The sequence below is a fragment of the Myotis myotis genome, unplaced genomic scaffold (genome assembly GCF_014108235.1).
Source record: "Myotis myotis isolate mMyoMyo1 unplaced genomic scaffold, mMyoMyo1.p scaffold_m19_p_8, whole genome shotgun sequence".
Lineage (NCBI taxonomy): Eukaryota > Metazoa > Chordata > Mammalia > Chiroptera > Vespertilionidae > Myotis > Myotis myotis.
Genome location: NW_023416390.1, coordinates 71,943,811 through 71,969,772, shown reverse-complemented (window position 1 = coordinate 71,969,772; position 25,962 = coordinate 71,943,811). Strand labels below are relative to the sequence as shown.

Below are 25,962 nucleotides of genomic sequence, written 5' to 3'. Positions count from 1 at the left end.
GAAACCATCTGTCACCAGATGATTTTAAAATAAGATAAACATGTGTTGTCTTGATGCTATTTTAAGAAAAATATTAATGAACTAATTCATATGCAAAATGTCATCAATTTACCCTTATGCCTATTGGTCAGAGTGACCAAAATAGCAATTCTCACCAGCTACTCCAGGAAGCCCCTTTAATCATCTTGACTGGCAAATATTTTGTTTTAGTTTGGGTACCTGCAAAATTCTGTTTACACTAATACCACCCTTTTGCCATACTAACTTATAGTTATTTCTGCTACAAAACTTCCCCTACTATCTTGTACATTCCATGAGGGCAAGAATCTTGATTTTTCAGAGAGCATATGATTCTTTTTTTTTGGTGAAATTTTCTTGATTGCTTACTAAGTTCCAGCAACTCTGCAGCCAGGGTTCAGACTGCTCAAAAGCTATTTGTAACACCTGTCAACACAGTGCCTTGAGGGCTGACAATAGGCAGGGCTGGAGATCAACTGATGGAGAAGGCACAGTGTCCTCTCATATAACAAAGGCAAGGTGATAATTCAATTAAAAATAATACTATAACAAACTAGTTGCAAATCATTTGTAAAAACTAGAAGGCATGCTCATCTCTGGCTTGAGATGACTGTGTGTGTGTGTGTGTGTGTGTGATGTGGGTGTTGAGGAACAGCTAAACTAAAACCTGAAGTGTGAAGTGTGAACACAAACTAACCAAGTAAAATATTGGTAAGGAAACAGCACATTTAATGTTTATCTAGAAGAAAGAGAACGTCCTACTCAAACACTGCAATTGTTTAGCTGAGTGAATATTTAACCAATCTGAATAGAATGGTTTAATTCATTTGTACATTTCAAATAACAGACCTATCCTCCCTTATCTCTGAATCTTTGTAGTTTATCATTAGAGTATGCAGAAAACTTTTGCATTGCTTGACTCTTCCTATAGTTCAAATAACCCAGTTACCTTTAAACCTCCTCAGAATGACACTGTTTTAAGCTGTTACATACAAATATTAATCTGAAATTTTGCTACTTTCCAATTTTCTCCCTTATATTGTGAATATCCTAATACAAAAGAAACATGGTAATTAGCGTACAACTGCTACCCTTCCCATTGGCAAATCAGGGCAATATGCAAATTAACTGCCAGCCAAGATGGCAGCCAGCAGCCAGGCAGCTTGAAACTAACATAAGGCTTGCTTGCTTCAGTGATGGAGGAAACCAACGTTCACCACCTGCCTTGCCAGCCTCTGAGCCTGCAGTTCGAAGCATAGTAACAAATATAGAAGCTAAACAAAACCCCAGATACCTGCTTTCAGCAAGCCGGGATCTCAGAGCTGGAGTTATACATTGTTTCAATTATAGAACCGAAACAAACCAGATACCTGCTTTCAGGAGTGGAGGCCTAAGAGCTGGAGCCTCAGAGCTAAAGCTGGCCCAGAATTAAAAAAAAAAAAGAAAACAAGGAGCATTTGGGAGCTTCTGTCACCCGCCAGCCTGAAAACAGCCCTCAGCCCCTCACCCAGACTGGCAAGGCACCCCAGTGGGGATGCCCACACTGAAGGGTGTGTGACCAGCTGCAAACAGCCATCATCCCCTCACCCAGGCTGGCCAGGCACCTCAGTGGGGACCCCCACCCTGATCCAGGACACCCTTCAGGGCAAACCAGCCAACCCCACCCATGCACCAGGCCTCTATCCTATATAGTAAAAGGATAATATGCCTCCTGGCACCGGGATCAGCGTGACAGGGGGCAGCGCCCAAACCCCCTGATCGCCCTGTGACTCTGTGTGTGACAGGGGGCGGGGCCACAACCTCCCTATCCACCCTGCTCTGTTTGTGACAGGGGAAGGCACCCCAACCTCCTGATCATCCTTGCTCTGTGCTTGATATGGGGGAGCTCCCCAACCCCCTGATCGCACTGCGGCTCTGTGTGTGACAGGGTGCAGCGCCCCCCCCCGCCCCCCCCCCCCCCCACGGGCCCTGCTCTGTGTGTGACAGGGTAGAGCCATAACCTCCCCATCGGCCCTGCTCTGAGTGTGAGAGTGGCGGCACCCCAATCCACTGATCGGCCCTGCTCTGTGGGTGATAGAGGGCGGTGCCCCAACCACCCCCCCTCCATGGGCCCTGCTCTGCATGTGATGGGGTAGAACCATAACCTCCCCATCAGCCCTTCCCTGAGTGTGACAGTGGCGCTGCCTCAACAACCTGATCGGCTCTGCTCTGTGGGTGATAGAGGGCGGCGCCCTAACCCCCTGATCTGCCTCTGCCCTGCTGTGTGTGTGACAGGGGGCGGTGCCCCAACTCCCCTATCGGCCCTACTCTGTGCATGACAGGGGGGAGCTTCCCAACCCCCTGATCGACCCTGCTCTGTGCGTGACAGGGTATGGAGACCCAACCCCCCTAATGGGCCCTACTCTGTGTGTGACAGGGGGCACCGCTCCGATGCCCTGATTGGCCCTGCTCTGTGCTTGACAGGGGGTAGTGCTGCAACCTCCCCATCTACCCTGCCTTGAGTGTGACAGGGGGCGGTGCCCCAACCCTCCAATCGGCCCTACCCTGAGCGTGACTGAGGGTGGCATCGCAACCTCCTGATCCGCCTTGCTCTGTGCATGACAGTGGGCGGTGCCCCAACTCCCCAATCAGCCCTGCTCTGAGCCTGACCAGGGGCTTCACCTAGGGATTGGGCCTGCCCTCTGCCACCCGGGAGCAGGCCTAAGCCAGCAGGTTGTTATCTCCCGAGGGGTCCCAGGCTGCGAGAGGGCACAGGCTGGGCTGAGGGACCCCCCTCCCCCCCCCCCCGAGTGCACAAATTTTTGTGCACCGGGCCTCTAGTATTTTAATAATAGTAATGGAGGTAAATAAAAGAAGTAAAGAAAATGTTATGGGGTTTACAAAATAAGTTATACATAAATATCTAATGCTATTAAGAGTTATTTCATCAATTATTGAATATGGCTTCTAAGTATAAATACATGGCTCATGTCATCCTGGTAAAAAACTACTTGGAAAATTATGCTTCTATTTTTAATTCTGAAACAAATATTCATCTCACTAAATTCTGTTTATTCTCTACTAACACTGCATAGTAGGAAGGTTACTGTAAATGTCTTTTGAATGGTAACTAAACTAATCTCATTTTATCTTATTATCCACCTAAATAATAGGTACAATTGACAGACACTTCACTTTCACAGACTTTAGCTGTCCAGACTCAAGTACCCATGTCATACTAAACACGCAAGTTCCCATCAGATGACGCACCTTGCCAATTCATCTCACCATGTCTATGCCAGGATTTTGTGAATGTAGCAAAAACAGAACATTATGCTCTACAAAGGTTTTGCCACATCAGGCTTTCATTAATTAATAATAAATTCTGTTCTTAGCCATCACTCTACAAATATAGGTCTCTAAGCAACATTATACTGAAGATTCAAAAGGAATAAGGCAAATTAAACTTATTAAATATGCTTTAATACATGGTACATTCTTGCATACCTGATGAATACTTATATTTACCAATATTCCTTTTTATTTTTTTCAGTTTTGATTTAGTCTTATTTTCATGTGGGCACTCAGCCAAATATGTTATCAGCAATTTTCAAAGTGCAAAGGGTGGAGGACAAAGGGTATTTAGATATTTGGAAAATTAAATGCTTCTAACAACAGGAGCACCTTAATTCTGTCACCTTAAATATATCACTTCCTATTGTTGTTTTTTTCCATCTCCTACCTCACAGTTTTTGCTACTCATATAAGCATATTCTATTAATATATCACAAGTGCCCTCTGTCATGTAATCCCTAGGAGAAGCTCCTGTAGTGGCTAGAAAACGTATCAATTGAGTGTGTATCCTACCTAATATAAGAGTAATATGCAAATTAATCATCACTCTGACACAAAGATGGTGGCACTCGTAGCCACAAGATGGCAGCGCCCAGTCCTCTCAGACCTGCTGGAGTCCTCCAGTCCCAAGGGGGCGGCCACTGAGAGCAGGGCCTGCTTGGCCGTCACCGGTGACCTGGGAGTGGCCAAGCAGGCCCCGCAGACAGCAGAGAACCATGAGGAGTAAGCCTAAATTGTCAGTAAGGCATTCCCAGAGGGCTCCTGGATTGGAGAGGGTGCAGGTTGGGCTGAGGGACTCCCCTACCCCCCATGCACGAATTTCATGCGCCAGGCCTCTAGTGTTCAATAAACACTGAGGTATGATTGAAGAACTCTGGAGCCTTAAGTCCTCTTCATCTACACAAGTCCTTCTACTTGGGGATCTTCTAGTTTCTTTACTCAGAGTATTTGAAAGTTTGAGGGGAGAATCACATCTGTTTTTGACAAAATGTTTGTATATATAGTGGTCATTTTGCATGCAGATTTTACTAATTTATTATAATCTAGCTCTAAAGAAAATGAGTCAATTAAGGAAAATGATGGCTAAACCTTATAATGGTTTATGCTAATTGAATACTTACTAAATTCTAGGCACTGATCTAAAAAACACTTATTAACTCATTGGATCCCATCAACCCTCTGAGATTTATACTAAACTCAAGGCAAAAAAAAGAAAGCAAGTGGATTAGTAATTATTCAGTAGTAAAGGAATGAAAACATATTCCTAAAATGGAAAACTGAAGCAAGGAAAGGGGATAATTTGCCTAAGGACACAGCTTGTAAGGGGTGAACAGTGAGGGAAGGACTTGTGAAACAAGTCTTTTAATAATCTAATTATATGGTTAACACTGCAAATTCACATTATAGCTAGTTAGTTTCATTTTATAAGTGAAGAGTTCTATTTTAGATTATAAGGTGTGTAGAAAGAGTATATGCAATGGAACCTGACTAGAAGAACTTGACATTTCTTTGGAGAGATCATATAGACAAGAATGAAACAAAAGAAAAGCATACAATATTAACCAAGGAATTAAGTCCTGAATGTTTTTTCTAAAAGAAGATCACTATGAGCTGCAGTTCTAAGGAAAAAAAAAAACATTTAATAGAATGAAAAAAATAGATCTAAATTACTAAGTTCCCAAAATATAAACCAATTAAAAGGCCATAAAATTTCTTCCATTGCAGTTTAGCAACATAAGTAAAGGAGTGGAATCTTAGACAAGAATATTGTATATTCTGAAGACAAATAGGGTGTGTTTTGACTAGAGGAAAGAGTGAATTTTACATAGTAAAGAGATTTGTGGTGAGATAGATCAATTAAATTGAGATTACACCAAACCTAGAGACATAAAGAATTACAATTTTAGATGCAGAAATGGTGAAACAACTAGTGTTTTAGGGAGCAACTAAGTGAAAACTTTGTTGTACATAATAGATAGAAACTACTAGAAACTCAGGTCAGGAAAAAGGTAAGCAAGAAGAAGATTAACAATTATCTTATCTAATTAAAGGGAAACATGCAAATTGACTGTATCTCCGCTACACTCGAAAGCCACACCAGTCAACCACGCCTATCAGCCACGCCCACCAGCCAATCAGAGCGACTATATGCAAATTAACCCAAACAAGATGGCGGCTGGCAGTCATAGAGCTGGAGCAAGCAGGAGGCTTGGTTGCCCCAGCGATGGAGGAAGCCAAGCTTCCCGCCTGCCCTGGTGGCTGTGTCCTCCGCTCAAGGCAACAAAGTTTCAATTATAGAAGATAAGTAAATCCCAGATACCTGCTTCCAGCCAGCCTCCACTGGGAGCTTGGGTGGCTGGGGTCCGTGGCGAGCCTGCAAACAGCCATCAGCCTCTCACCCAGACTGGGCAGGCATCCCATGGGGGACCCCCACCCTGAAGGGGCTGTGGCCAGCCTGCAAACAGCCCTCAGACCCTCACCCAGGCTGGTCACACCCTCATAGGGTGAGGATCCCCGCTAGGGGGCTGTGGCCAGCCTGCAAATAGCCATCAGCCCCTCACCCAGGCTGGCCAGTCACCCCAGCAGGGACCCCCACCCAGAAGGGGCTGTGGCCAACCTGAAAATGGCCCTCAGCCCCTCACCCAGGCTATCCAGGCACCCCAGTGGAACCCCCACCCTGATCTGGGACATGCTTCAGGGCAAACCAGCCGGCCCCCACCCATGCACCAGGCCTCTATCCTATATAATAAAAGGGTAATATGCAAATTGACCCTAACAGCAGAACGATTGGGAATGACTGGTCACTATGACACACACTGACCACCAGGGGGCAGACGCTCAATGCAGGAGCTGCACTCTGGTGGTCAGTGTGCTCCTATAGGGGAGCTCTGCTCAGCCACAAGCCAGGCTGATGGCTGCCAGTACAGCGGTGGTGGTGGGAACCTCTCCCGCCTCCTCAGCAGCGCTAAGGATCTCTGATTGCAGCTTAGGTCTGTTCCCTGCTGGCAAGTGGACATCCTCCGAGGGCTCTTGGTCTGCCAGAGGGATGTCTGATTGCCAGCTTAGGCCCAATCCCCCAGGGAGCTTGTGAAGGTTGGGTGGAACAGGAACTGGGTAGAAGGAGGCAATGGGGGAAAATGGAGAACATCTATAATACTCTCAACAATAAAAATTTTTAAAAAATTGACATAAAGAATATTAAAGGAAATTTTCAGTAAATGTCTAGAGATTTTACACTGTTTCATTAGTAATAGGATAATTAGAATGTTTGAATTTAGAGTAATAACAAATACTAAAAGTCCCAGTATGAAATATCACAATGATGGAATTCTCCAAAAGTGAAAATATGCCTATGATTACAGGGAGAAAGCTTCTGCAGGAACTCACTTATATAGTCTAAAACAGAAATTAAAGGGAAGAGTATTTGATAATATAGGAAAATGATGGGGACAACATTAAATGGCTTATTTCTTCATCCAGGTTTGGTTAAAAAGAAAAGTGTGGTGAACAGAACTAACTGAAAATTGAAGTGTGAAGTGTAGGATATTTATAAGGCAGATAACAGACTGATAGATTATTTTAGATGCAATGTAATCAGATTACATTTAAAGAGAAGGAACATGAAGTTCAAGGTCTTTAGGTAGTGTGGTGCTAAAGAGTGATCAGATCTAGGCTATTATTAAGTCTTAGTGGAAAGTAAAAACAGAGCACAATGGAGTCAAAAGTATTCTTGAAAATTGTGTGAAGATTGATAAGGGCATGAAGGCATCAATAATAATACTGTTCTCATTGAGAAAGACTGTATGAAAGGAAAGGGAAGGAAGAAGGAAGAGCATCAGGTTTAAATTGCTGAAGGAAATGGAGAGGAACCGTAGCATATAGTGTATTGGTTAACACTTACATTTATCAACATGTCAGTAAACATCGAACTACACATTGCAATTTCTACTTTGTAGAAATCTAAAAAAACGTTAATGAGGCTTGCAGCAGCTGAAATTAATTTGAACATAACATGAAGTATTTTGAGAATGCTGTTCTGTAAGTGTGATAACTAAGCCACATATTATGTTACTAGAGGCCCGGTGCATGAAAATTTGTGCACTCGGGGGGGTCCATCAGCATGGCCTGCACCCTCTCGCTGTCCAGGACCCTTTGGGGTATGTCCACCTGCTGGGTTAGGCCTGCTACCCAGGGGATCATGCCTAACTTGGCAGTCAGACATCCCTCTGGCAACCTGGGAGCCCTTGGGAGATGCCCGACTGAGGGCAGTTGTACATCCTTAACGCTGCTGAGGAGGCGGGAGAGGCTCCTGCCACCGCTGCTGCGCTCACAGCCATCAGCTGGCTTGTGACTAAGCAGAGTTTCCCCTGCGGGAGTGCACTGACCACCAGGGGGCAGCTCCTGAATCAAGCATCTGCCCCCTGGTGGTCAGTGTGCGTCATAGTGACCAGTTGTTCCACTGTTAGGGTCAATTTGCATATTACCCTTTTATTATATAAAAATAGATGTTGTAAATAAGGCTAACTATATCAACATTTGAAATATAATCTATCTTTAAGTTTGCCACTTTAAAGTTATATAATTAAAACTCAAGTAAGGAAAAAAACTGTCCTGGGAAGCATATTATATAAAGGTTTGTTTTAGTGTAAATTCTTTTAATATTCTTCCCCTTTCTATCTCTCCCTCTCTCTTCAACTCACCTTTCCTCCATCCCTCTCTGTTGGAATTTTTAACTAGATATATTACACTGAATAGTTCAGAATAGCAAGTTGAATATATAGATAACACACATTAATTTCTCATAAACTTTATTTATTCTTGCATTAGAAACCTAAAAATACTGAGCACATTCAGCATTTATATGAAATTAAAATATCTTGCCCCTTCAAACAATAGCAAGTAACTTCACTGCTGCCAATGATAACCATCTTTCAAGAAGAAACGGATTCAGTTGTGTACTTGCCTTTTTCAACAGGTGCTCTGCTCCTTTCTTAAGAGTTTTGAATTCATCATCCAGGCCCTCAAACACCTATTTATAATTCACAGTACATTGATTTCATCTGCTGAATTCAGGCCACACATCTCTCAAAAGGAAAAGGAGATTCTAATATGTATACTTTCTTTTATTACTTTCTATGAAAAATGCCTCCTCTAACACTACATCACAGATTTTATTTCCCCTTAGTAGCCATTTATAACTTCTATGTTTGAGTCAAAACTACAAAAACAAAACAAAACAAAACAAAATAAAGAAACTTTTTTCAGTCACATTGATTTCATAAAATTGTTAAGTGATCAAAGTGGCTTAATAGCAGCTAATCATGAGGAACTTCTTAGAAAAAGCATTATTTGAGGTAAATCTGAAAAAGTTTATACTCTTGATGGTGACAATCAATTCAGTGCCATTAAATCCACTAAACTAGTCATAGTTTTGTCATATCTTTTCCCCACTAGATACTTCCTGTCTAGTTTTATTTTTTCACCATTAAATATAGATTGATGTATAGCTCATGTGTAAACAAGATATTATTGTCATAGCTCACTACTGGTTGCCAAGAAACATTGTAGAACAAATAAAACAACAAAGAAAGTGAATTGCCAAAAGCCAGGCCAAATTTTAAATTATTATTTAGGATTTTAGAGGGATACGCTAAAAATCACGTCTATAATTGTGTTGCTTACAGAAGATGGGACTTCCTCTTCATGTATGTGTGTGGCCTTTTTGCAGAATCTGCCATCAATGTGAATCTATTCTTTGAACCTGGACTTGGCCATGTGACTTGCCTTGACCAATGAGACATTAATAAAAATGGCTTATAAAATGTTTTCATATTGGGGCCAGCTCTTTCTTAGATCTCTGAGACCATGCCAAGCTGCATAATGACAGATTTGAGGCCCAGTAACTCAGAACACAGGCTGCCTACTACAAGGTATATGAGGGAGACCATCCTTGAAAACCAGCTACCATTTGATCTGCTAGCTGGTTGGAGATCTGAGAAGCTGAGCCAGACTAGAAGAACCACCTAGATAATCCATACAATAGTGGGATTTATAAGTAGTCATTGTTTTAATACATTGAATTCTGGGATGCTTTATTATGAAATTAAAGCTAATTGATACAAACTAAACTCTCAACTTCTAGACTAGGGTTTAAAAACAGGTACCCAGCCCTAACCGGTTTGGCTCAGCAGATAGAGCATCGGCCTGCGGACTGAAGGGTCCTGGGTTCGATTCCGGTCAAGAGCATGTACCTTGGTTGCAGGCACATCCCCAGTGGGGGGTGTGCAGGAAGCAGCTGATCGATGTTTCTCTCTCATGGATGTTTCTGACTATCTCTCTCCCTCTCCCTTCCTCTCTGTAAAAAATCAATAAAATATATTTTTAAAAAAACAAAAACATGTATATATAATTAACTTTAAATTGACATTTAATACAGAAGTGGCTCTGATCAGGGAATAGTAATCTTGTTATCCTCACCCCCACTCACCTACTGAGAATTTACTAGGCAGTAATCCACTATTGGGACATTAATTCATATCTGAATTACTATTGCCCTAAAGTCCACCTAACATCCCTATAAATTGCTTTACCCAATGACAGATGCTTCAGTTTCCCAGACCCCTTTCTATCCTCTCTCCATTCTTAATCAGAATCACTAACTATAACAATTATAGATCCCGCCATACATTTCTTAGTGAAGTTTAAGTTTTATAATAAACATTGGCCCTAGCTCTCTTCCACATGGACATGATCCAGAAGTTTTTGTTGTTGTTGTTGTTTTTGCAAACAGAATTCTTATCAGATCTCCTGTCATGATCTACTGGGGCAGTCACCCAAGCCTGACACAGAGTTCTCTTTTCCTCTTTTAGATACCACATATAGTATTTGTCTTTCTCTGACTTATTTTACTTCCTCTAATGCCCTCTAGGTACCACGTTGTCACAAATGGCAAAATTTCATTCTTTATTAAATGACTGAGTAATACAATATATTTAGCCATTTATCCATCAAAGTACACTTAGGTTGTTTCCAATTCTTGGCTATAGTAAGTAAGGCTGTTTTAATCAAGCTGCATTTGAGATAAAAAACTATGTGTATATACACAGTGGGGCAAAAATAGGTTAAAAGTAATGCAATAATTAATGTTTTGGGTACTCACAAATGTAAACCTACTTTTGCCCCACTCTGTACACAACACATTGGTGTGTTTTTTTAAGTTTTGTGTTTTTTGTTTTTGTTTTTGTTTTTTTTTAAATATATTTTATTGATTTTTCACAGAGAGGAAGGGAGAGAGATAGAAAGTTAGAAACATCGATGAGAGAGAAACATCGATCAGCTGCCTCCTGCACATCTCCCACTGGGGATGTGCCTGCAACCCAGGTACATGCCCTTGACCGGAATCGAACCTGGGACCTTTCAGTCCGCAGGCCGACGCTCTATCCACTGAGCCAAACCGGTTTCGGCGTGTTTTTTAACTGTCATAAAATATACCCTTGTGTTTTTTAAAGGTAGAAATACCTAAGTTTACTCCAAAAGTGCGAATTGCTGGATGAAAGAATATGTACTTTCCCAACATTTCAAAATATTGCAAAATGGCTCTCTCTAAAGTGGTCGTACAAAATTGTAAAAACGTATATGAACATTCCAGTTTCTCCACATTATCAAACTTTTTAAAAATTTGTGAAATTCATAAACAGAAAATACCATCACATTGTTTGATTAGGAAATTTTCAATGAATTGTGAACTTGAATATACTTTAATATAAATATGTTTTCTGGGAATTGCATTTTATCATGACTTACCCATACTTCTATTAGTCTTTGTAGTGGTATATTTTAAAATGTAATTGCCATTCTTTTTGATTTTAGGAAATACAAATATCTTCTGTTAGCTTCATTTGTTTTGGCTTTTAACTTCCTTTATATCTTCTGTTGGAAATGTTTTTAATTTCAACTGTATTATGTTTTTTGTCTACTTTTTAAAATATGTTACTATTCTGAGTTTATAAAAATATTCTATAATTTCTTTGATGTTAAAAGTTATATTTACACTCAATGTACTTAGAACTTACTTTTGAGTATAGTATGAGCTAGAGATAGAATTTTGTTTTATCTCTTGCATACAAAATGTACTAGCATAGCCTGGTAAAGGCAGTTCATTATTATTTAACTGATTTGAATTAGCAATGTGGCAATGCATAACAAATTCACCTGCAAGATATGTACATATGGGTCTGCTTCTGAGCCCCTTGTTCTAATATTCTTTTGGTAATATCATATTGCTTTAAATTTTATAGCTTTTTAATAAGTTAAGTGTTTGTCAAGGAGACACTACACGTGTAGGTTTTTTTAAAACTGCCTTAGCCATTGTTGGAATTGTGCTCTTCCATGAGACTTTTAGTTTTACTATGGAATTCTGTGAAAAAGTCATTTTGGCATTTGGAACTGCATTACACTTACAGAAAATTTGGGACAAATTTCCATAGGTGTGGAAATGGAGTTTTCTCATAATGAAACTATTTTATTACTTTATTTAAGGTCATTTTTATGTCCACTAACATTTTGTAATTTTCTCCATTAAAGTCTTCAGCATCCTTTGTTTTTCTTCCTAGTTCAAGAGTAGCTTCATTTAATTATATATCTTAATTGTTTATTGAATGCAGGGACACCATTTGATTTTATTTGAAACAATGTTTGGTTAAAATAAACAAACAAACAAAAAACAACTCTGCTTAGGTTGGCTAAAAATAACATCAGAATAAGTCCTACAAAATAAAGATATTGCTTTGTAAATCTGAAACATATACTGAGTCACAATGTAAAATACAAAATTTATTTCAAACTGTTAATTGCAGTCAAGTTTGAAGCAATTATTTTTTTTTTTAAATATATTTCACTGATTTTTCACAGAGAGAAAGGGAGAGAGATAGAGAGTCAGAAACATCGATGAGAGAGAAACATCGATCAGGTGCCTCCTGCACATCTCACACTGGGGATGTGCCCGCAACCCAGGCACATGCCCTTGACCGGAATCGAACCTGGGACCTTTCAGTCCGCAGGCCGACGCTCTATCCACTGAGTCAAACCGGTTTCGGCTGAAGCAATTATTTCATGTCTTGATTTGTGAGAATATGTAGATATACTGTTGCTGACTTTTTATGTCTAAAACAATCTTTATTTCTCTTCATTTTGGATAGAGTTTAGTCAATTATAAAGTTATATGTTTTCTTAGAAGTGTGTAAATATTACCAATGTTACTGATGAGAAGTTTGCTTAAAACCATTTGTCCATCTGATCTCTCTAGTCCTTCTGGGAGCATCTTAAGTCTTTCCTTTTTTTGATGTTTAACTGAAGTTCTACTTTGATAGCTGACTTAATCTTCTTAGCACTCAGAATGCATTTCCAACCTTAGCATCCATTTGTTTCTTCATTTCTAGTAAACTCCATCATTATCTCTTTGAATGCTGCTTTTCTTCCCTTTCTGGTATTAGTCAATATCTACCAGCTATAAGTGTATTGAACCTACTACTTCCAAGTTTCACAACTGCACTCATGTTTGTTTTGTTACCATTTTTCTCTAATTTGTGGATTAATTCCTCATTAATTAATTTGCATCCCATTTATTCATTTTCACACCCACTACTCCAGCATAAACTTTATTCTACCAATGGGGATTTCTTTTTAATTGTTATTATAATGTTCTATTTTTCATTTCCAAGATTTTTATTTGTTTCCATTTTAATTATTTCTTACTCAATGGTGATGGTTGCACAATATTGTGAATGTAATTAATGGCACTGAGTTGTACAATTAAAAATAATTAAATGGGAAATTTTATGTTACCTACACAAACATACATATGTATTTACCTAATTTTAAAAGCTAATTATGCTCAGTGAAACAAGCCGGTCAGAGAAAGACAAATACCATATGATCTCACTTATATGTGGATCAAATGAATAAAATAAACTGATGAACAAATAGAACCAGAAGCATAGATACATGGAACAGAATAACAGCTGTCAGTGTGGGGGACCACATAAAAGGTGACAAGATTAGCCAAAGAACATATATACATAGCCCATGGATACAGATAATAGTGAGGTGAAAGTCAAAGGAAAGTGGGAATGGGAGATGGGTGGAGGTGGGCAAAGGGGGAGATGGGGACAACTGTAATAGTGTCAACAATAAAAATAAAGTTAAAAAATAAGAGCTAATCATGTAATATTACATAATATTCATAACAATTTTAAAATGTAACAATTTAAAATTATTACTTATAAAAGTAATAATATTCAATATTACTATTGAACTGTACACTTTTAACAGGTGAATTTTATGGTGTGTAAATTATGTATCAACTAGAGGCCTGGTGCATGAAATTCGTGCAGGGGGTGGTCCCCCTCAGCCTGGCCTGCACCCTCTCCAATCTGGGATCCCTCTCTCAATCCAGAACCACTGGCTCCTAAGCTGTCACCTGCATGCCTGCCTGATGCCCCTAACTGCTCCCCTGCCTGCCTGATGCCCCTAACTGCTCTCCCCTCCTGACCTGATCCCCCTAACTGCCTAACTTCTCTCCCCTGCCAGCCTGATCCCCCTAAGTGCTCTCTCCTCCTTGTCTGATCCCCCTAACTGCCTATCTGCTCTCTGCTCTTGGCCTAAACCCCCTAACTGCCCATCTGCTCTGTTCCTCTCTGTGCCTTCAAACCACAGCACAGGAGTGCTGACAGCTCTCTTCCGAGGCCCGGCCCCTATGCTAATGCCCCCCCTCCGGGCCAGGCGGTGCTGTGGGCCTTTGTGAAAATCTGCTGGGGGGGGGCTCCCCCATCCTGACCCCCCCCTCAGGGCCAGGTGGCGCACCAGGCTTGTACATGCCTTCGGTAGGAGCAGCCTCCGCCTCGGAGGCAGTGTGACATTAGTGCTGGGCAGGCCTATGCACACTCCCGCTGGGGGCGTAAGTGCCCACCCGCCAGCTCCTGCCTACGCGTGCCTCTGTCGGGAGCACAACAAATGAATAAGTTCATTAACATATTATGGATATAATATGAACACTTCCAATTCTGAATTACATACGTCTAGGAAAATGAAAGACCAAAGCATATTATAATGTAAACTTCATATAGATATTCCCAAAGAATCAAATACATCTGAACTCTGTGACCAGTACTGTTATAGTTGTATTTTCACACACACACATACACCCACACACACACACCGTCAAAATGTTACGTGCTAAAATATACAAATTGGTGTGAAATTATCAATAACCTAGGGAATAAAAGAACAAGAATGTATATTTGTATAGTAAATATGTTTATAAAATACATACTTGAACTCATTTGGAAAGGCTCTATAGGATCTGAACAAACAAAATGGATTGTGAAGGATATTAAATGTTGAAAGAACAAATTGAGCAGTGGCAGATATAGCATGGGGTGTACAGTACAAAGTTTGATCTGAAATATCTATTTTTATATGAGTAAACATAGAATTAGATGCTGGAGCTTATATGTTAGCAGGTAAATGTATATTAATATATGTTGACATTTTTGTTAGTCATAAGATAAAAATTATAAAATCACATATGTAATACCTTAATCAATAAAGAAATTAAAAAAAAAAGAAAATCATTGTTGGCAAAAGGAAAAATAGGTTTTTATAGATAATGGATGAAAACATAAAATGACATAGTCTTTTTTGAGAGAAATTTAATCAGCTATAAAATAATAAAATAAACACTGACTTTACAATTTTATTATTCCTAAGATTTTATGCTAAAAATATCATATATGTGAATACACATACTTATATGTGCAAATGTTTACTGTGCCATTGTAAGTAATAATGAGATACCAGAAACAGCCTAAATGTTTATCAATAAGCAAATGGTTAAGTAAATTACTTCATCCTTAGTATAGAATTAGGAACAGACTTTCAAAAGAATAAGATGCAGCCGTATGTACTGAAATGAAAGCTTTTCAAGATATATTATAGGTGGGAAAAAAGCAACTGACTAATGCATATAGGATCATTCTATTTTCTGTAACTACCAACAATACTCACACACATGCATAATAAATTCTAGAGGCATAACAATCTTAAATTATGAGTAAATAAATTGAATCAATGTTGTATGTAGAGGCAGAATGATCATTTTTAAGCCCATATAACTTGAAGCCTTTATAATAAAAATATATAGTATTTTACAATTTAAAATGTAACAAAAGTGATTGATCTCAGTATAGTGAAAGTGGAAAAGCGAGGAATATATAGAAATCACATAAAGATAGAAAAAAGAGAGATGCCGTATAAAGAATATGAAGATAGTCCTTGTAAAAGCTGGATGATAGGAAAAAGGTTTCTTTAAATTATAAATGGATAATCTACACAATATTATGCTTGAATAAATATTTAAAGTATTTTAAAGTAATAAAGTCTTTCTTTTAATAACATTTTCTTATCAAGACTGTACATGTATGTATATATACTATATATATTAAAAGATTTATTTGAGAAAACAAACTCACTGAAATAGCATACTATAAAATAGTATAAAAGTAAAGATATACTTTTATCCAGTGAAATAAAATTAGTAAGTTTTATACTGAAAATCATTTTCCATGAATTTTAATCTACTTACTAGTATTTATAAGAAACATTATGAGGGAATATATTGAAAGTTCCATGATTAGAGGCAAATAATCATAATGTATATGCTGTCAAGCATGTCAAACTCAAAGGCTAATACAGGCCAAATAAATGAGGCATGCAGCCTGCAGGCTTCGAGTTTAACATGCTTACTGTACATGCTAGCAGTTAATTATTTCTTTGACTTTTGTGGGGTTGGATAATTTAGTTGCATTAATTCTTGAATATAAACTTTAGGAAAATGTTATTCCTCCATGGAATTACCACTCTAATTTCTCTACTAATCCAAAGGATACTCGTTTCCATCAAAGTATTTTAAAATAAATTCTTGTACTTACTTTCAACAATTACTTGTCTGTCTTCCCAGTTATCTTTAATAAGCTGTATATTTCCAAAGTGTGCATCACTGTAAAAAATTCGGTTGGTACCTCTTCTTTGTTGATTATAGTCAAAAGCCAAGGCTATGACATTCTTGAAATAATGTGGGTTCTCATATGGCCTTATTGGTGAGTTTAAATTGGCTTCATCAGAAAGATGTATGCTTTTTAATATCGTTCTCCCTGAATACAGCAAATAGCCTTCATGCCTTCGGCAAGTAACTCCATCCTTTGCCAAAGAACCATGGGCACAAGCGCAAGTTCTCTGGGAATTTCCACTATAAAGACAAAGTTGCTGGCATCCACCATTGTCCTTGGCACAAACATTGGTCCCTAAGGATTGACAAGGGATAACACAGACACACGCATATTTATATCTTTCTTTTGTTTTCCAAATATATTTTCCTAATATAAATACTAAAAAGTAATATTGAATATTTTTTCTTCTTAATTTTAAAATGGCCATCAAAAACCAAATACTATAAAGTACTGAGTTTTTAAATCACACAACCTTAAAAACTCTGATTTCTTATTTCAAAGATCACATTCTTCTACTTCCCTCACCATCCAAATAAAAACACTTAGAATTTCCCTTAATCTGCTAGTTAAGTGTCTCTTTTTTGAAACTTAATACTGAAAATATAATAAGTTATATGTACTGTAATCTTTGGCACAAGTAGCAGATTCACTAAAAACATGAAGTGAATTTACAAAAAAATCATGCACTACTTAATTCTCTTTATCTACAAAGTACATAAAGTATCAAAGGAATTTATGGCTCCAATGTGCCTAACATCTTAAGAATACTGGGAATAAGTTTTTTACTCCAGTTTTGAGTGAAGATGTAATATGTTATTAAGATTTCTCTATCAGACTAATTCTCTGTGAATCCATCATCATCTTCAAAAGTATTATATCTTTCTTTGAATATCAAGAAAATTAAATGCAATTTATTTTAATGAACATAAACCAAATATTATTTTAATGGAGGCAATTTTAAAAAAATATCCAAATCACTGTCATATCAGTTTCAAAATACACATTTTAAAGAAGTGATGACTTTGGAAATATTTCACACTAACAGCAAACTTCTGGAGCCATAATTACTTTATATATTAAAATATAATAACAACAAACATTTTACTCTCTAATATCCCAATTTGCTTTGTATTTTTTTCATTGACTATGTGTATCAAGTTTTTCTGTATTACTTAGCCAAAACTATACTGAAATCATATCAGGAATATAATCTGCCCAAGTTTTTCTGTATTACTTAGCCAAAACTATACTGAAATCATATCAGGAATATAATCTGCCCATATACACAAACTGTCCTGAGCAAATATATCTATATATGAACTATTATACATTTATTTTATTAAGCTACAATATAACTTTTGTAAGAAATTAGACACCCCACCTCCCCCCTCAAAAAAAAAGAAAATGGCTGTGAGGTTTTGGACTCAAATATGAATTAACCCCTAACCTCAGTTTGATAAATGTTAAAAATAAATGAGAGAAAGAAATAGCATAAAGTATACTTATTATACGAGAAGGCTAACCTTTCTCTCTTACTCGGTTAAAGATTTTAACCTCCTTCAGGTTGACTCCAAGCCCCGTTCTCATGGTTATGGTTTCTGTAGCATCATTTTTGTGGCCCCTCCTGATGGACCCGTTGGCATGTGCTCTGACGAGAAGATGAACATACATGATCAACGCTCTTTGATTCAAATCAAGTCAGTTATTTAAGCTCAAGATAACAGATATCCCAGCAAAAGGGAAAGAAAACAACTCTTCATCTGTGACACTGAAACGGTTGAGCCTAGAAGAGGAAGAGTGGCCGGCCTTTCCTGCGGAAATTACAAGGTTTTGTGAAATCCTTTTCCTGACCTTGCTAGGGATGGCTAATCCTACAAGGGCAAAGCAACTAACGGGCACTGAAGTAACATTCTGAGTCTCAGAGGCTCATGAAAAAATAAATTACCTGTCAGACCAGTAGATGTAAGCCCCAAAGACGGCAACTGAAAACATATCCACATTGCTCCCTGCCAGCACCGTCTCGCGACTCCCTCCAGTCTCAAGGTCGATTCTTTCTATTTTGTCTGTGCGAGCATCACACCAGTACAATTTATTTTCCTAAAGACCAATTGAAAAGTCACATTACAAGCTGTGTTTGATTGTTTTATTGAGGAAGTAAGACTGTCAGCTCAATGAATACAGTGATCTTTACTCTTGTTTACTCACTGTTATACCTATGGCAGTAGATAACTAGAGTCCTTTTAAAAATGAAAATTAGTGGCAGTAAATATTTAATTTATGATGTATATGTGAACACATCATCACTTTCAATTCTGTCCACTGCTCAATATAATAATTCTAATTCACATTTCAAAAATTGTCTTGTGAAACATCTTAAAATATTGATTTATACAAAAGCAGACATTCTTATTTTAGCAATTTTGTAATGTGAAATGTAATGTGGAAGAAAATAAAACACAGAAAGAAAACCTAGAGCATGCTGTAATAAAACATTGAAAAGCAGACTATAGGAAACACAAGGTGTATAGTCAATGCTTTCTTTTACTCATTCATTCAACAAATAAAATATTTGTAATAAAATACAGAAATTCATGCTTTCATATAAATAAGATCCATCTTTTCTAAATTATGTCAACTGAAGATTTTATTCAACTGTTGGATAAAAGCACTGATTAAAGTTGAGAAAAATGTGGCAATTATTAATTCAGATAAAGTGGGGTGTATTCTGTTTGATTGTTTTATTGAGAAAATAAGAGAATGCTAAAAGAGGATTAATCAAGATGGCAGTTAATGAACTCTAAATATTTAAGAAAGAAAATCCAACAGACCTCATAGTCAATGGAGATGCCATTAGGCCATGAGATTCCCATGCTTACGAGGACAACCTTCTCCGAGCCATCTAAGCGAGCCTTCCCGATGCACGGCATCTGCCCCCACTCAGTCCAGAACAAGTAGCTGAAATTAAGTTGTTGATTTATAGTAGTATGCAGATAAGCACAAAAAAGATATATTATTAATAACAGCAGTAACATTCATACTAACAAATAAAAATAATGCACCCTAGAAATCAATATACATGTGTGTTTGGTTGCAATAAAGTATTTTTACTATAAAAAATATTTAAGCATTCATAGAATGTGTGGATGAATTCAAATCCTAACAAATGCCTTCAGCACATGCCACTCCCTATCTGAAATTCTCTTTTGCACCCAGCTTGCCTTGTGTTTTTTTTTTATATCTCAAACATCATTTCTTTCAAGAAACCTTCAGTGTTCTCTCTGATTATTGCACCATGTAATCTGCTTCATGTCATAGATGAATGAGACTGGCAAATTAAAACTTGTATTTCTGTAGTGCTATTTTTTATTAATATTTTTGCCCCCCCAAACTGTCAGCTCAATGACTACAGTGATCTTTTCTCTTGCTTATTCACTGCTATACCTATAGCAGTAGATAACTAGAATATTTTAAAAAATGAAAATTAGTGGTGGTAAATATTTAATTTATGATGTATATGTGATTATATCATGACTTTTAATTTTGTCCACTGCTAAATATAATTATCCTTATTCAAATTTTAAAAATTATCTTGTTAAGCATGTTAAAATACTGATTTATACAAAAGCAGAAATTCTTATTTTAGCAATTTTGTGATATAAAATGTAATGTGGAAGGAATGTGCAAGAAAATAAAACACAGAAAGAAAATCTAGAGCATGCTGTAATAAAACAGCATTGAAAAGTAAATTGTAGGAAAACAAAAGGCACATAATCAATACTTTCTTTTACTCATTCATTCAACAAATAAAATATTTGTAATACAATACAGAAATTCATGCTTTCATATAAATAAGATCCATCCTTTCTAAATTATGTCAACTGAAGTTTTTATTCAACTGCTAGATAAAAGCATTGATTAAAGTTGAGAAAACTATGGCAATTATTAATTCAGATAAAGTGGGGTGTATTCTGTGCATATTTGAATACATATATATGATAGATCATATACAACAGAAGAAAATGAGATTACATATAGAAAAATCAAAGGCCTCCATTCATATTTTATATCTACTTGATGCAATAATTATTAATCCACGAAAAAAGACAGAAAGTATATGAAAATATATGTATTCCCTTTAGGCATATTGTTTTAATTTATTTTAAAAGTTGATTTTTTTCCTGAAAATTCTTTGTAAAATAAATGTGTTGGACTTTCATAACCAGACAAAAAAGAGGTGTGGCTAAAATCCCAAGTATATTATTTTGAAGACAGTTTCATTCATATTTATAAAGTCTACAAATCAGAAAGGAAAACCTTTATAGCAGAAATACAATTAATATTTTATTGGTTAGATCAGGGATGAAGCAAGCACAAAAATATCTATACGTGTATTAAAGGTAAGATTTTTAAAACTTTAAGAGGGACTTATTACATTAAAATTATTCAAAATAACTATTTAACTGGGAAGTGAAATGTACCGCTCCACTTAACATTCTGAGGACAAATTTTAGCATAACAATGCTCTTAAAATGAACAGTCAGTCGTTGTTTTAGAATGGCAGCGGATGTTATACTGGGAAGGAGGCATTTTGGAAGCCAAGAGAGACATATGATTACTTATTCAATCTAATTCTTTCCATCTACTATCACATACTATTAAGTTTAAAAATGGCTGGGAATATGTATTACATACCTTTTATTTAATAATAGTCTGCTTTCAAATGAACTAAATGAATAAATAATAAAATATTATTTTGAGTAGGTTGATTAATAACATATTTAACCCTAATTCTCAGAGCTATAAAAGTTGCCGCTCAGGACGTGAATGCTCCCCAGTCACAGTGCTGATAAGGGTCCACGCCAGGAACTGCACTCCGGCTTTGCTAACTCAGGACTGTACGTCCTCTCTATGATATGTTGTGTCGCCAAATGTAAATATAATACCACAGTAAAATAATCGTTTATCAAATTCTATTCTTCGTTAGAAATTAAATGTATAACAAAGATCTTCGTACTTAAAACAAAACATGTAAAAGCTATTAGTATTATAGAAAAAGTTTCTCTCCCCCCCCCCCCCAACTAATCCCTATTCATTTAAAATTCATTATATCCATGAGGAAGGCTTAGGTGAATGGCAATAAAGTTAGGGATAAAATTTATTCAAAATAAAATTATCTTGAATACAGATTTTACTCAAATTTTGAGTGATGATTTGATAAACTATCATAATATATGAAGCCAACTCTGACAGCAAGAATCACTTTTATGGCCAAATAATTAATCAACTAAATAAAATCAAAGGATTGTACACCTACCAAAATTAAGCAACATTTTATAAATGTTAGGGAAAAAAATAATTTGTTTGCTCCATAAACTGAACTTGAAAGTAAACAGTTGAATAGAATTAACACTTTGAGAACCTTTAGGAATTATAAACCAAATTTAGAAACCACTCTCCAGGCATATAAAACTGCAGAGAGAAACTTATTTAAAATAGTAATTTACACAGATGTACTTGAGAAGTTTTTAATGAACAGAGTATTTGTATCGAAGTGTGATCTTTGGCAATGGGAAGAAATTAAATTCCTTGTCTCTCGTTTTTGAGATTCATGGAAAGATTCATTGATGGTATTACATAATAATGTTTTCCCCATTCTAGTTCAAATTTTGCTGTAATAAAGTTTGCTGGATTGTATACAACAGCTAACAAATTTGCCTTTAGAGTGTTAGCTTGATAAATCTAGCCTTGAAAATACTTCCTGAGGTTTTATTAGACCCAGAAATTCTCAAAATCATCCAAATCAAATATTATGTGACAATATTGAAGTTTCTCTCAATAATAATTTGTCCTAAACAGAAAATGTCCTTATTTACAAAGGCTTACAATTACAGAATTTAAAAATTCAAAATGTAACAAGGAATATTCAAAAGTGTTTTGAAAAATTATATAAACACTAACAGAAGTCATCATAACACAAATATCCCTATTGTCTTCACTAGACCCAGAAGATATTGGCAGAAATATGTGCAATGGATACATACCATGAGTTAATTTCTAATTAATTACTGACATTTGGATAATTTTAAAAGACTGCATTTGGTTGCAGTGGGACTGCTACCAAAAGCCTTGCATACACTCTCAGAATCCAAAGTTTATTGAAGTTATCATAGAACAATTATAATGCATCAGAATTAGTTTACACACAGGTACACTTATATAGAAAAAACAAATCATTTTTATGTCATAATTAGAATCAAACTGAAAAATATATGTTCAAGACATTATAAGTGTCCTCAAATAATTTCAAATAAAGTATTTTTGTGAAATAAGGCTACCTGGAAACAAAGCTCCAGCTTTAGTAGGGGGAGTGTAAAGAAGTGTAAGGGACTGTCAAACCACAGCGGGAAGGGAGGGTGGGGGTGAAGGGGGGGTTAAGAGATCAACTGAAGGACTTGTATGCAGGCATATAAGCATAACCAATGGACACAAGACACTGGGGGGTAGGGGATGCTGGGGGAATGTTAAGGGGGAAAAAAAGGAGACATATGTACTACTCTGTAATACTTTAAGCAATAAAACAAAATTAAAAAATAAAAAGAAGTATAAGAGAAAAAAGAGAAGGATGAATAAGTCTAAATTGTTAAAAATGGCAGGGCCAAGTAGTTCAGTTGGTTAGAGCATCTTCTTCACATGCCAAATAGCAGGTGTCATCATCCCCAGTCAAGGCACATACAAGAATCAACCAATGAATGCATAAATAAGTGTAACAACAAAGTGATCTCTCTCTCTCAAAAAAAAAAAGTCAGTCAATAAAAACAATTCAAAAAAGTAAATTTAAAAACACCAAATAAATTGTTAAAAAAGAAATAGTATTAAATGTGGTTCTTCAGTATGGAGTTTCCTCAAAAAACTAAAAATGGAACTCCCATTTGACCCAGTTATCCCATTTCCAGGAATATATCCCAAGAAACTAGAAACACTAATTAGAAAGGATATGTGTACCCCTATGTTCCTAGCAGCACAATTTTCAATAGCTAAGATTTGGAAATACTCTAAGTGCCCATCAGCAGATAAGTGGATTAGAAAACTGTGGTACATCTACACAATGGAATACTATGCTGCTGTAAAAAGGAAGGAACTCCTACCATTTGCAACAGCATGGATGGAGCTGGAGAGCACTATGCTAAGTGAAATAAGACAGTCAGAGAAAGATAAATATCACATGATCTCACTCATTTGTGGAATATAATGAACAACATAAACTGATGAGCAAAAACAGATCCAGAGACAGAGAAGCATCGATCATACCGATCATACCGTCAAACCTCAGAGGGAAGGCAGGGAAGGCGGGGTGGAAGGGAGAGAGATCAACCAAAGGACTTGTATGCAAGCATATAAGCCTAACCAATGGACACAGACACTAGAGGGGTGAGGAGCAATGGGGGGATAAGGACACATATGTAATATCTTAATCAATAAAAAAACAAATAAATGTGGTTCTTACATTTTAGATATATAAACAATAGTGAACCAACTGATTTGAATCAATTCTTTTCTTTGAATTTAATATTATCTTTGTTGACTGCTAAACTATTTCCCTGGAGCACAGATCTGGGTTGCAATTTTTACAATGGACTTGCCATTTCTTCTGATTCGTACTCCTTCTTTAAGGGAGCATGACTTAGATATTTTATCAGATATGTTAAAGAAAACCTGAGATCACTAAAATTTATCATGCTGGCACAAAAAATGAAGATTGTGCAATTCTCTTGCCTTGGTGAAGAAGACAATCAAGAATGTCATTGTGTCCTCTGCTAGATTGGGGGTCAACCATGTGTTAGTTAATATATATGCAAAAAGTAAGACCAAAAACACACGCACGATTACAGATTAGCAATAGCAGCTAGACCAGTGGTCGGCAAACTGCGGCTCAGCAAACCGCGGCTCGCGAGCCACAAGCGGCACTTTGGCCCCTTCAGTGTGGCTCTTCCACAAAATACCATCGCTTCCACAAAATACCGACTTCTGTGCATGGGCCAAGAAGTTTCAATCGCACTGTACGTGTGTGCCTGCACGTGGTATTTTGTGGAAGAGCCACACTGAAGGGGACAAAGAGCTGCATGTGGCTCGCGAGCCGCAGTTTGCTGACCACGGAAGACTGTGAGCACCAGCCTTTGAACAAACACTGCTTGTAATTTTAAATGTTTTATCAGTTTTACTAGACTCACATCTCATACCAATTGAATACCTTATAAGCCAACATGTCAATGTCTCCATCTTCAGCACATAAACAAAATAATATTGTAAAAGTTTGAATACATTTCACAAATATATAAATTGAATCCTTCATCTCCTATGAAAAATATGGTATAATGCAAAACCTTCTCTATTTCTGTAAGGGTTTTGTTACATTTCCTTTGTGTTCTTTTATGTGGTTTTGTTTTGACAAAGTATTACATGCCAATTCCAAATCACTTTCATGTCCTGAAAGAGAAACTACTGCATAGAGGCTCCAGTAATATACAAAGAACTCAACCACAGACCACAGGACATTCTGATAAAAGGAAGAGAGTCTAAATACAGTGCGTTTCCTTCCTTCCTTCCTTCCTTCCTTCCTTCCTTCCTTCCTTCCTTCCTTCCTTCCTTCCTTCCTTCCTTCCTTCCTTCCTTCCTTTCTTCTTCTTCCTCTCCTCCTCCTCCTCCTCCTCCTCCTCCTCCTCCTCCTCCTCCTCCTCCTCCTCCTCCTTCTTCTTCTTCTTCTTCTCTCTCTCTCTCTCTCTCTCTCTCTCTCTCTCTCTCTCTCTCTCTCTCTCTCTCTCTCTCTCTCTTTCTTCCTTTCTTTCTTTCTTTCTTTTTTTCCTGTTGTGGGTACATTGGTGGACAGTTCTCAAATATATTATTTGATTTCAGTCATGTACTCATTCAACAAATGTTAAGTATCTATTATGTGCTGGGTGGTGATGATACAAAATAAATGGGACTTAATGATGCTCATGCAGCTCACTGTTTAATGACAGAGGCAAATGGGTAAGTAATTACCTGAGAAAAATGCTAACAGAAATGTCTAAAACTTGCTAGTTGTAAATCATGAAATTATAGGGGCTTCAACCCTAAATTTTTTGAAGTGCTGTGGTAAGAGAAGTTGTCATTCCTATAAACAACTTCAGAAATGAATTTATGAGCTAAAATAAAGATAGGGGCACCTGAGTTGTTTCTCTTTCTCTTTAAGCATATAATTATTTGAAAGTTATTTGTTTTATAGTTCTCATTCTGGTGCTGGTTTTTCTTAAGTTTTATATTAGAATCCTTCTCCATTCACTATTTTGTGATATTGAATAATTACATAAAGCAATTATTTCTTATATAAAACAAAAAAATAGTGTTGCTCAGACAATGCTGAAGAAGTAGAGGAAAAAATTCTTAACAAAGAAACAATTTGGGGGGACCTGTAGTCCCACAGCAGATTAGGTTTATCATCCTGTATTAGATTTAATTCCTTATTTTTATTTATGTGTTTGTGCCCTGCCTCACTGCCCATCCTCTCATT

General features: G+C 37.0%; 1 protein-coding gene across 1 annotated transcript in view; it reads right to left on the bottom strand.

Annotated features, from left to right (window-relative positions):
- Nucleotides 1-25,962, bottom strand: part of LRP1B (LDL receptor related protein 1B) — a 1,379,523-nt gene that overhangs the window by 410,527 nt on the left and 943,034 nt on the right. The window contains exons 38-41 of the mRNA XM_036320679.1: nucleotides 19,244-19,370; nucleotides 18,361-18,512; nucleotides 17,939-18,063; nucleotides 16,338-16,709 (exon numbers count right to left, since the gene is read on the bottom strand). Of these exons, the coding sequence (XP_036176572.1) occupies nucleotides 16,338-16,709; nucleotides 17,939-18,063; nucleotides 18,361-18,512; nucleotides 19,244-19,370 (776 nt within the window). The remainder of the gene's footprint in view (nucleotides 1-16,337; nucleotides 16,710-17,938; nucleotides 18,064-18,360; nucleotides 18,513-19,243; nucleotides 19,371-25,962) is intronic.